Below are 12,621 nucleotides of genomic sequence, written 5' to 3'. Positions count from 1 at the left end.
AAGTGCAGAACAGCTGAAAGTCTGTAACTGTTTCACTAAAGTGTTTAGGACTCATCTTGGCTTTCTCCCTCACAGTGTCTCTATATGGTCATCACCACATAGTATCTCCGCATCCAGTGGGGATAATTTGAGCACAGAAACATCCCTACTGCTCTATCCCAAGAGGGTTTCCGACATTTTGTATTTGAATTGAAAAGCAATTGCAGTGTCTGCATCCAAGCTGTGCAGCTCAGGCCCATGACTGAAGAGAATAAAGTGTATTAAGGCAGGTCTCCTTAACATAGCTTGAAGAAGGTCTTTGATGAATGGGGTTTTGTGATTCGAGAAGCTCCAAGGCATGATTTTCAGGCTGTGGTGTTTGTAGTGTCGTAGAACCAGAGGGGGAAGGGAGAAGATTTTGCCTCTTGGGACAATGTGGTAGATTGAAAAATAATACACTGAAAGCCGTAAGAAGTGACCACTAAAGGTGCCCTTCTAACGAAATAGAGAGGGAGCGGATGTGTGAGGAGACTTTGGGGCACGTTCTTAGAGGACATGAGGTTACCTACTAAAAGTGGTATCATTTTCACTGTTTAGGGGAGACAGTTTTGCCTAGTGGGTAAAGCACAAGACTGCGATTCAAGAGACCTGGGTTCTGTTCAGCAGCAGGCACAGGGATCAGGTTTTGCTATATGATTGTACAGCATCTAGAACGATGGGACCCTGACTGCAGCTGCTTGGCACTACTGCAATATAAATAGTAGTAAATGGGATGACCTTGGTTTTCAAGTGAAAAACCAGTTCCCTGATAATGGGAATGGGGAAGGAGAGTGCAAAGGGGTTGGTTTTGGAACAGTAGGGAGGTGAGCATGGGAGGGTGAGAGAGGAAACGGGGGCTGCCCATGTCTGTCTCCTCAGCCAAACAACCCCTCTCTTTCCTGGCCCCAAACCTCCCGGCTGAAAGACTTGTGATATGGGGAGGCTTATTGGAAGCTCTAGGGGGAGGGCAGTGTGTCACCATCTGGCAGGCTGTACGGTGCATATGCACTCAGCTAGCCTGCCACCAATTTCACTGCCTGGCAGCTCCTGGGTGCAGCTAGCCTGCAAAGCTTTACAAAAAACAGGACCCCCTGCAGAGTTTTACAGGGGCCTTGCCGTTGCTCAGAGACACATTGTCACCCTTGGCCTAAATTCCTTGATGTGGCCCCCCTCAAAGCCAGAAAAAGAAAAGAATATTGGAAAGCACCACAGCCAGCCCATTAGAAAATGTCAAAGCTGTTATCAAGACCCACGGGAAGCTGGAGCTGTGATTTCTGTTTGCTTCCTAAGGGCAGCATGGGTATTTAAATTCCTCTGTGTCCTGACTGACAAAAGCTTCAGGCCTGGCCCTTTTCCCATTTCAGATGCTGATGCAGTATTTATATTATGGAGGAACAGAATCTATGGAAATCCCCACAGCTGATATCCTAGAGGTGAGAACATTTTCTTCCAGATGCACTCAGGGATGATGGGGCGTGGAAGCCAAAAGAAGCTAGGGCTTTGAAAGGAGGTGATGCTTTCAAAGCACATAGTCAATACTGCTTGACAAGTGACTGCTGGGAAAGATGAGAGCAGCTACCAATGTTTTTATGGGACATGTCATGTGGCTGCTTTATGCACACAGAAAAGTGTTAAAACACCCAGTGTTCTTTTAGGAGAAAATAGGGAATTGTGGAAGGTGAATGTGTTTTTAGGTCTCAGGAAGTTTGTGTCATCTGAAATAGGAAGCAGTTACTACTTCAGATGGCTTATGCAGAACCAGGGGATCTGTGTGTAGATGTGGCTGCCCCATCTCAAAAAAGATATACTGAAATTGGAAAAGGTTCAGAAAAAGGTAACAAAAATGATTAGGGGTATGGAACAGCTTCCATATGAAGAGAGATTAATAAGACTGGGACTTTCCAGCTTGGAAAAGAGATGACTAAGGGAGGGATAGAAGTCTATAAAATCATGACAGGTGTGGAGAAAGTAAATAAGTGTTATTTATTCCTCCTCATAACACAAGAACTAGGGGCCACCAAATGAAATTAACAGGGAGCGGGTTCAAAACATAGACAGAAACTTCCTATATGAATCATTCCTACCCTAGGAAAATAGACCATGTGGAATGTGTAATAGAACACAGCAGATAAAAGAGAGATTTCCCTCTACTGTCCCCATTTTAAGCAAACTTAGTGAGGGGCCAAGCCTTGTATTTGGGCATAGAACATGTACAACAATGCTGCCATTTAAGGAGTACTTCAAAGGGTGAGAAGATAATTCAGTGTCCCAGGCCTCTCTACTGAGACTACTATCATGGAGACAGTTGTGGTGCTGGTTTTTATGATGACGAGGTCTGTACACTAGGAACTGGATTGAGGCCAGACACATAGGCCATCAGATAGTAACTATATTTGGTCACTGAAGGCCTAGGGTAGATTAAAAGACTTCATAGGCCAGGGGTGGCCAAACTATGGCTCTTTTACCATTAATGTATGGCATGCAGAGTCCCACACATAGAATCATAGAATATCAGGGTTGGAAGGGACCTCAGGAGGTCATCTAGTCCAACCCCCTGCTCAAAGCAGGACCTAATCCCCTACTAAATCATCCCAGCTAGGGCTTTGTCAAGTCTGACCTTAAAAACTTCTAAGGAAGGAGATTCCACCACCTCCCTAGGTAACCCATTCCAGTGCTTCACCATCCTCCTAGTGAAAAAGTTTTTCCTAATATCCAACCTAAACCTCCCCCACTGCAACTTGAGACCATTACTCCTCATTCTCTCATATACCACAGTCTAGATCCATCCTCTTTGGAACCTCCTTTCAGGTAGTTGACGGCTGCTATCAAATCCCCCCTCATTCTTCTCTTCTGCAGACTAAATAATCCCAGTTCCCTCAGCCTCTTCTCATAAGTAAGTCATGTGTTTCAGACCTCTAATAATTTTTGTTGCCCTCCGCTGGACTCTTTTCAATTTTTCCACATCCTTCTTGTAGAGTGGGGCCCAAAACTGGACATAGCACTCCAGATGAGGCCTCACCAATGCCGAATAGAGGGGAATGATCATGTCCCTCAATCTGCTGGCAATGCTCCTACTTATATAGCTCAAAATGCTGTTAGCCTTCTTGGCAACAAGGGCCCACTGTTGACTCATATTCCAGCTTCTCATCACATCTTCCCCCATTCTCTACTTACCAGAATGGGGAGGGGGGGGGGAGAAAGGAGCTCAGGACCTCTACCTTGCAGTGGGGAGGGGTGTCTTGGGACTTCAGCCCCACTCCCGCTGAAGCCTCAAGCCCTGGTAGGTGCACCCTGGCTCTCGAACTTCTGAAAATGGTCATATGAGGCCCGGCAGGTCAGTAAATTTGGCCACCCCGTCATAGACTGTCTCCAGTTCCCTAGTCACCTAAACAAAAAGGAAGATGAATTCAGCTGCCAGTGGATGTAGTAAGTGTCCCTCTTCTGACTTTTCTAGGAGGTGCACAAATTTAAGAATGCAGGAAGGCGCTTACCACCTTCATTCAGTGCTATACTCAGAATAATGAAAATGCTATGTGTATTCTTCTTTATTGGCCTTCTGCTCTCACAGGAGGGCTAGCCCTCAAGAGAAGGAGTTAGAAGATCCTTTGAGGAAGGAATGTATGTTTTTATTTGCCTTCCATAAGTCAGGAGTCAGCCACACTTTGATTTTGAAAAATCTCTCTTTTGTCCCAATAGCTGCTGTCAGCTGCCAGCCTGTTTCAACTGGATGGCCTCCAAAGACACTGTGAAATCTTATGTGCCCAGACCATCAGCATGGAGAGCTCTGTTAACATCTATAAATATGCAAAGGTAAAGGCTGAGCTGTCTTGTTTAGACCCCACAAATGCCTAGGAACACAGGCACTTCACATGCTTGCTGCTGTGTGGTATTTTGGACAAGAGTCATGATGCAAGACGATGCAGGCATGCACTGGCTGGGCCAATTCTGCACTAAATTTGCTTGCAAAATGAGAGTTTGTATCCAATCTGTAATTTAATATAAATGACCCAACGTGTGTTACCATTAGGAACATAGAGCAGTTCAGCATTCTTGGAAATCAGCAGGAGTCTGGGATGTCGTAGAGAGGCAGAAGCAGGCTGCTAAAGATTACATCAGAAAATATTTAGGAAGTAAAATAAACATTAAATATTTATTATATTTCTATTTATATTTGTTTACTTTTTTGCATTATGTGCAGTGACACCAGACTGACAGTTTCAATATGGGAATCTCATGCACTTGCCCAAGGCTGCTGTGTTTGGGTTCCCAACAGCCAAGGGGAAACTATTCCATTTTTTGGGGGGGGGGGGCAGGGGGGAATTGATTTTCTAATGTAAATTGAGTTCCTTATGTAACTTTTATAAAAAAATTCTATTCCTGTTAAGAATCCCCAAACCTTTGGGAGCTTCTAAATGTTGAGCATAAAGTACATTGCTTTTCCCCCAGTGTCGTGGTGTCTTATCTGATGATGCTGAAGTGGATGTAACTAGGTAAATAATTACTGGGAGAACCAAAGGAGACTATTTGGGAGCTATAGAGCCCATGGGACAATCTGAGGCACTCACAGGCATGGTATTAGAGTGGCTCTTCCCCATCTCATTCTGCGCCTTGGTCTAGGAGTGAGCATTCTATCATATACACCATATTTCTATGGCCACTCATATTACATACCAGCTGGCAAGATTCCTTTGTTGTGTGATGATGCAACACATGGACTCAAGGCTCACACAAAACAGGTATCTTGGCCATTTCATCAGCCAGCTGCTCTTTTCCTTTAAGGGCCACTGGACTGTGGCTCAGCTAACAGAAGGAGATCAGAGGATTAGAAATAAAAAATTTACTTTACTTTATCCCCTGGAAAATATCCCAGTGGGATGAACCTCTCCAGCTGCATGCACACACACAGGGAGAGGAAAGAGAGTCCTTCGTAGCATGGGTGTCCTTTCCATTAGCATTTACCAACTACATCATTACGTATGTACCCCTTCCCCTAACCGTCCTTTGTTTTGCAGGCATCCTGCCCAATGAAGCTGTCAGAGGGAAAGGGCTTAGCAGTGGCAGCTGTGGAAATGTCCTTTAACTTGTAGGGCTCACAGAGAAGGTCACTGGCTCCTGTTCTGTTTTACAGATCCACAGTGCACCTGAACTGGCCTCATTCTGCGAGGGCTTCTTCCTCAAACACATGAACTCTCTGCTGGAACAGGACTCGTTCCGACAGCTCATCTATGGCAGGAACAGCAAGGTGCAGGGTCTGGACCCTCTGCGGGACCTGCAGACAACACTGGCCAGTCGACTGCATTCTATTTACATCACCTCAAGAGTGTGAGGCAGGGGCAAAGCAGCAGCAGGAATGCTAGGGCATCACACTGGCACGGGACCTTATCCAGCTGGGGCTTCCAGGTCTGTCTTATGGAACCACCAGCTTATGCTGAAAGTCCCCACCTAAGCTGACGCCCTTAGGGCAGTGATTTCTCTGGGGAGCGTGTTAGAGTGCTGCAACTATTCTAACGACAAAGGAGGGGAGGTGGCTTTTTTCTTCTGTGGTGTCGCTCTGATGCCGTACAGCACCAACAGGAAAAAATGGAGGCAGCAACTGAAGAACCTGGCCCGAAGAGAAGATCTGTGTTTCCGTTTTCATGAGCACAAGGTGAAAGCTGCTAGGGAAACAGCGCACGCAGATGCAGCGGAGTGAGGCCTAACATTGGGGGTGTTTCGAACATGCTAATCTAAACCATCTATCTACAACCCCCGTCAGGTTGATGTGTATACACCAGTGGTGCTTTTAAAAGGGTGTGTTGATAGTCCTCTAATCCCATGAACCTCTGAGCATTCAGTCACCTGACCACATGCGTATAGTAGTTAGCATGCTCAGACTACCACTGTAGCTATAAACACGAGTTTTACACATGGCAAAAGACTCTAGCCTTGTTGCCCATAAATTCTTTGCACCCCACAAGGCTGAAAGAAGGTGAGACTGTAAAATAGGCCTCTACAATTATCTTTTTTCAGTGGCACCTACTTTGGAGAATGTAGCCAAGTTTTGATCTACTTGTCTGTGTTCAGTGGTGGCCAATGGGAAAGAAAATAGCCTATCCTGTTTACACTGTAAAGGTTTGATCAAGTGTCTTGTAGTGTCCAAGTCATCCCATCTTTAACAGTGTGGGAATAGCACATGGAGCACTCCTGCGGGATTAGTGACTGATGCAATAAGAGGAGGTGGTTTTCAAAAATGCTGCAGCAGAACCTATTGCTGTGTTGAGGGGCCTTGGTCCTACTATTGTGTGTACCACCTAGACTCCCTTAAAGCCAAGCAGGAATGTACAGCTCATTCTTCCCTGATGCTGTGCTCTCTTGCTGGAGGTGGTGTGGTGTAGAGAAACATGCATGAGAGGAAAGCCTGACACAAACTTGTGGCCATGGGCAAGTCAGTTCTCTCTACAGCTGTGGAGATGGAAGTAATGGGGATACTTCCTCAAATACACTACTTCCCTGGAGGTGGGGGGAAGGGTATACTGCAGAATGCTTGCACGCATTAGCTCACCGTTGCCCTCTATGTCTAGGAAAAGTTTAGGTTGCAGTACTTAGGGTTGAAGTATCTAGTTTTGAGATTCACCGTGTTTTCTTAGCTTACAAAAGGGCAGAAACTATCAAACTTTTTTTAAAAAAATACAAGCACAGACCTTAGAAACAAAGATGTAAGGTGACTGATGTCCATTCATCCTGCTGTCACCATTAGCTAAAACCTGCCCCCTGCAACCATTCCCTGCTGGTCTGTGTTGGCACATACTGAAAGTGTTAGCTAAAATGCTTCATTTTAGGCGGGGGGAGGGGGGGAAGAAAGCTTTCAATGTAGAGTTGGGATTTCTTGGAAATCTGAACTATGAAATGCTAAACAGGCTGAGGGGAGAAGGCTCAGGCTCAGCTGAAAAGAACAGTCAAGGTTTGGTGGAGGAGGGGAAAGGAAGGGCAGAGTGCAACATCTCCAGCTAATTGGTCAAAACAGGATTGCAGATTGCATGACGCGAGTGTGCTTGGCTAGCCAGGGACATATAAGCCTACGGATGATCAGTTGGAAATTGGCTGAGAGTACCAGTTGGTCTGACTTGTGTTATAAATACACAGTTTTGAAGAGCACCAGCTTCATTAACCCTATTTATTCTTAGAAAGCCAGAGGCTGTTCCAGCTTTCTCACTGGAAGAAACCCCCAAAAGGCCATATCCTGGAAAATATTTCAAAGAGCTGCTCCAGCTAGCTGTACAAAAGCATAGGTCCAGTTTTACTGCTGTAATATTGTCTGTTAACTGTACATTCATGTAAATGTACCAAGATTTTGCTAACAATGTAACATTTATGCTTTGTGTTTTGACTCAGTTATTTTAATGAGGGGGGGGAAGCATTTACCACATGGTAACATTTTTCCACTAATGAAGACAAGGCTGTTCTGTACTTTAGCCTGTATATTGTGTGTGTAGGGACAGGTGTGCCATTTACCTTTCAGAGACTGGAATAGTTCTGAAAATGCCCATGGGGGTAGGAAGCATGTTTGTCATGCCATGGTACAAGGGGAGCAAACATGAGGGGATGTGTCTTTGCTGCCTGAGAATCACTTACTTTAATTATTGTCAAACAGGGACTAGAGATAAGGGGGAGAGAATTAGAAAGTAAAAAAAAAAAAAAAAATCCAAATAAAAACATTCTTCAGTAAGAGACTGCGATGAAAGAAGGCCCTAGCTCAGCTACTTCTCTCCCCCTTTCAGCTCTTTAGAGCCTTATTAAGTGTCTCCAAGGAGGGAGCAATGTTGTTGAAATCCTCAGCAGAAGTCCGGCTGTAGGGAAAATGGTTTGACCTAGCCAGCTTGGCTGAGAAGCCCAAATGTATGTAATTACTGTAGTAACTCAGCAGAGGAGATCATGGGCAAGCCAGCATGCACAGCATTTGAGGATTAACCTATGCAACTATTTTAATCAACTCTTAGACCCCAAGTTTCTGTCTAGCTCCCTCCCAACTGCTGAGGGACAGGCACTTAGGACACCCTCTCATAACAACATTTCAAACAACGGAAAAGCTAAAATGGGTACAGCATACCCTACTTCCACTGACTCAGTGCCCTAATACAGCACCAGCCCTACTGATTTAGGGCTTGAGAGAGGCTTCTGCACCTTTTGAGTGTGCAGCATGTCTCCTCTCAGGCACAAGGCCCAGAGCTTCAGAGGTAGTTAGGTGCCTAGTTCCCAATATCTTGGAGAATTTGGGCCCAAGTTCTCAGGCTGCTTAGTACATTACAATTCTCTGCATCCTACCAACCCTGTTTTAGAGGAGAACAATTTCCATAGAGCAGGAGGGTCTGTTTGGCTGCTGGATGTCTGTTCCTTAGCAATCACAGCTCTTCTTCCCCATGGGCTGTGCAGTTAGCTCTGGAGCCAGGTTCTGTAACAATCTGTGTCTCAGAGCAGTTCCTAGCATTTGATTTACATGATCAACAGTGCTCTCTTGGGACAAATACATACCAGCATGTGCTCTCTTGTGCACTATGCCAGTGAGACACCTAGAAATTTACCAGTAAAAAACAGATTTTCCTGGGAGCCCCTTTTTACTCAAGGAAATGGAATAAATACATTTAAGTATTTCCTTCAGGAGGTTGCCTGGCTCCCTGTTCCATTCTATGCAAATCAAGGGCTGCCCATGGGCTGTTGGCAAAGTTTGGGCACCTCTGGAGAAGCACAAAACTTCAAAGGAAATACACATCATCTCACTAGGGTGTCCTTTGTTGAGTTTCAGGGGCTTGGAGTCAAGGGCTGCTTTCTCCAGGCTACAGTAAAGATTGTGCTAAACTTCGGAGTAAACCTTTGCAGAGCAAAGAAGAAACACCCCATGGCACCCTAGTGCTAACAAAATGGAATATGCCTAGATCAGGTTCCTCGTGCACATGTGGAACAGCTGGACAGCTCCTGTTATGCAATAGAATCAAGGAAAACAAGGTGATTTCCCCAGTGGGTTGGAGGCTTTGTTTGTAATAAGGTAGATTCCGTATTTGGACATGGTGACTTGAGGCAGAATTCCTGACACATGCACTGCAGTATTGTGAGGGGGCCTGTGCGGTGAAGACCCAGCTAGATGAGTGTCTGATTGGGCAAAGGGATTAGTTGCCTTATGTTGGGGGTTCATCCGTGCTCAATTTGGTCATAACAATATAAACCCCTTGGCATAAGACTGGCTAATGATGTATTACAGGGCCAAAGTTCACATGATCCTCTGGGACTCTGTTGGCTCTCAAGTACTCCCATGGCTGCTCTAGGGTAGGAGATGAGCATTGAAGAAAGGCAAAATGTTTGGAGACAGGCCCAGTCCATAGTGCCTGGTCTGACATTTCACAGATGGGGCTCGTAATTGAACCCAGGCTCATGCTGCAGAAGCAGATTGCAAGGATTTCATGCAGCTTGTCAGAGAGACAGATTGTTTCCAAAACTGGACTGCAAATGCAGATTTCAGAACAAAACCACCCCCCACTGTAGTCAGTCATTCAGGCCACCTCTGGGCTGGTATTGATCACATAACTATTGAGCCCCTCAGCTAGATTGCTGGCCTGGTTTACAGAGCAGTCACAGCCCATTGCCCCACATCTGCACTCAGTAGGAATGGCAGGTTATTAGACTGAGTGAAATTCTCACCTCGCTTTGCTCAGTCTCCCAGGGGCTCCCACAGCGCGGAAGGATTTTACATCTCTCAACTGTCACCTCACTTTCAGCTCAGCTTTGCTCTGAGCCAGGGGAGGCCCTTTTGTGTTGACTGCCAGCCTCTGGCCCCTGCTTCCACAACTCTGTGCGCACCATAACATTTCTTTGTGGAAAATGAGTCTAGATGCGTCACCAATACAGAGACAGCCCAATGATCATGGGGGTCTAGATGTTCGGGGAACCTAGGGATACACTATCACAAAACCTAGATGGAGGACAGGATTAAGGACCAACAAATCTCACCACTTCAATTCTTTTACCTTGCCTTCTCCAATACCAACACATGGCAACAGGTATATTTACATTAACCCCCCCCCCCCCCCATAACTACCCAATCAATGCACTCCAGTGGACACCCTTCTCCCTCTGGGGAGAGGGGATAGGCCTGCAAGCTGTCACTGACTGGTCAGCTGACTGCCTATTTGACCAGAGTCAAATTTTATCATCATCAACTATTCCAGCAAGAACACACTGGTGTAGGCAGCAGCCCACCATTCGATTGTAGCATGGTGCAGTTTTCATTTTTTAGAACTTGTGTTTCATTGTTTTGCATTTTACTTAACCTAGTTAAGTAACTTGTTTTTGGCAATTAGGCACAAGTGTGTATCGAAGGCTAAGCCTATTGGAGACCATAAAGTATTGTTCTTTTTGTTACTGTTCTAACAAGTTAGTGCTCTAAATATTTAACCAGTCACTCGATCAATTATTTTGGTCCAGTCAAATGCCCAACCCTAGGATGGGAGACCGAGCGACATGTAACAGATCTGCAGCCATGCAGCTTAATGCCCTACTGGAAGGCACTCAGATACTACAGGGATGAGTGTGGTATAAAAACAGCTACAGACGAGAATAAAGATGCTTTCCCCTCCTTCCCGCCCCTTACTGTATGCAGTGTTATTAGAGCCAGAGGGGCTCCCTACTCTACCACCTTGCTCACAGTCAAGCCTCAGGGCCATGGGGACTCACCTCCTGTAGAGGGAGAACAGGCCAAAGGAGCACCCCACCCCAGCAGAGTCAACTCCGCCTGCCCGCCCCTGCCCCCACACACAATAGCAGCACCAGTTCTGTTTCTTCCTCTCCACCCAAGCTATGTCTCCTAGAGATCAGGTAGGTCACTCCGGCTGTCAAAATAGCTCACAGGTCTCCAAGGCGGCAGGCTGATTCCACTGACAACTAGGTCATGCCTATCCACCTCCTGCTGAGAGAGCTGCTCAGCTCATACATGGCTTTGCCATTTCCTTCCAATTAGCCAGAGCACTTGCTCATCACAGGCTGACAGGGTCACTGCTGCACACCAGGGAGGGAGGGGAGAGAGATCTACAGCAACAGCTCAGCTCCTACCTCGACATGCTAGGCCAAGGCACCAGGAGATGGCTTTGAACCATAGGAGGACTGGCCTTGAGGCTTTAACTGTATTATAGAGACATGGTCTGACAGCCCTCACACCATTACAGGAACTGTCAGGACTGAAGAGGAGCGGGGGCTACTGGAGAAGCGCATGCAGTTCAGCTGGATGGCCCTCTGCTATAAAGCACAAGCAGCAAAGGGATTGCATGCCTGATTCTTCTGGGTGTCTATAACGCCCTCCACTGGTGAACACATGCACAGAAAGAGTAATAGGAAAGCACTGTGCTCCTGGACAGGAATGTTAAGGGCTTCGCGGCCGGGGGGGGCGCAAGGGGAGGACCTTCACTTTTGTCAGTAAGAAAAACAGATCCCATTCTATCCTCAGATGTGTGCTCAGAGATGAACTGGGGGGATGGGTGAAGGGCCAGAGAGTAGGCCAGGGTACATCGACCAGATGCTGGCAAGGAAGAGGGAGCATTAAAGTCAGAGTTTAAAGGGCAACACATAAGCCAAAGAGAGGAATTGAGTTTCTGAAGCCACCAGATAAATGGAAAGAAGTTCCTTTATAAATGTCACACCAAGAGTGTGAGCTAGGGACTAGAGAGACTGTAATGGGAGGCTACTGAGAAGTGCAGAGATAGTGGTGAAGCAACAGATTTCTGACCAAAGAGGCTGTGGGCTCTAATTTTGGAGGAGACACTGTAGCAGGGCCGGCCTTAGAGTGGGCCACCCAGGTGACCGTCCAGGGCACCATGGCCAAGAGGGAGCTGCGCAGCATCACAGAGGTGCACACTGTCTGTGTGGAGTCAGACCCTGCTCCCAGCTAGCAGGGGGTGCCAGGTTGGGTCACCCAGATTTCTCCCTCCCAGTGGAGGAACACTGGTGGTGCTGGGGAAGCAGTGACTCAGAGGAGCAACACCAACCGCTCTGTGCATCCAGGTCACTTTCCCCACCTGGGCTGTGCTGTGAGGCGAGCATCAGGAGCTGCTGCTCTGCTGCCTTCCCCTTATGCAGTCCAGGTGGTGAAAGTGATCCAGGGAGCCCTGACATGGCTCCTTCATCCTCCCTTCTCTGCTTCCTAGGGGTGCGTGGTGGAGCAGCGGGTGGTGGGAGGGTGGGGAGGGGCAGCGAGGGAGCAACAATGCCTGCTACTCCATGCAATCAGGTCAGTTTCCCCACATGGGCACAGGCAGCAGAGCACAGGAGTTAGGGGAGCAGGACAGGGGTGCAGAGGTTAGGGGAAAAGGGGGCCCAGTGCAGGGGTTAGGGTGCAAGAGGGAGCCCAGGATTAGGGGCAAAGGGGGCAGAGTGCAGGGGTTGGGAAGCCTGCCAAGCCCATAGGGGCCAGGTGCAGGGGAAGGGAGGGGAGACACCACACACAAATGACAGGTTTCAGAGTAACAGCCGTGTTAGTCTGTATTCGCAAAAAGAAAAGGAGTACTTGTGGCACCTTAGAGACTAACCAATTTATCTGAGCATAAGCTTTCGTGCATCCGACGAAGTGAGCTGTGGCTCACAAAA

General features: G+C 47.1%; 1 protein-coding gene across 2 annotated transcripts in view; it reads left to right on the top strand.

Annotated features, from left to right (window-relative positions):
* Positions 1–6,673, top strand: part of ABTB2 (ankyrin repeat and BTB domain containing 2) — a 192,796-nt gene extending 186,123 nt beyond the window's left edge. For both annotated transcript variants that reach the window (XM_043548297.1, XM_007067964.4), the window contains 3 exons: positions 1,383–1,451; positions 3,715–3,828; positions 5,147–6,673. In XM_043548297.1, coding sequence (XP_043404232.1) covers positions 1,383–1,451; positions 3,715–3,828; positions 5,147–5,344 — 381 coding nt within the window. In that variant the 3' untranslated portion in view covers positions 5,345–6,673. The remainder of the gene's footprint in view (positions 1–1,382; positions 1,452–3,714; positions 3,829–5,146) is intronic.
* The last annotated feature ends 5,948 nt before the right edge of the window (positions 6,674–12,621 follow it).

This window comes from Chelonia mydas, chromosome 6 (assembly GCF_015237465.2).
Source record: "Chelonia mydas isolate rCheMyd1 chromosome 6, rCheMyd1.pri.v2, whole genome shotgun sequence".
NCBI lineage: Eukaryota > Metazoa > Chordata > Testudines > Cheloniidae > Chelonia > Chelonia mydas.
This window is presented reverse-complemented; position numbering and strand designations above follow the sequence as displayed.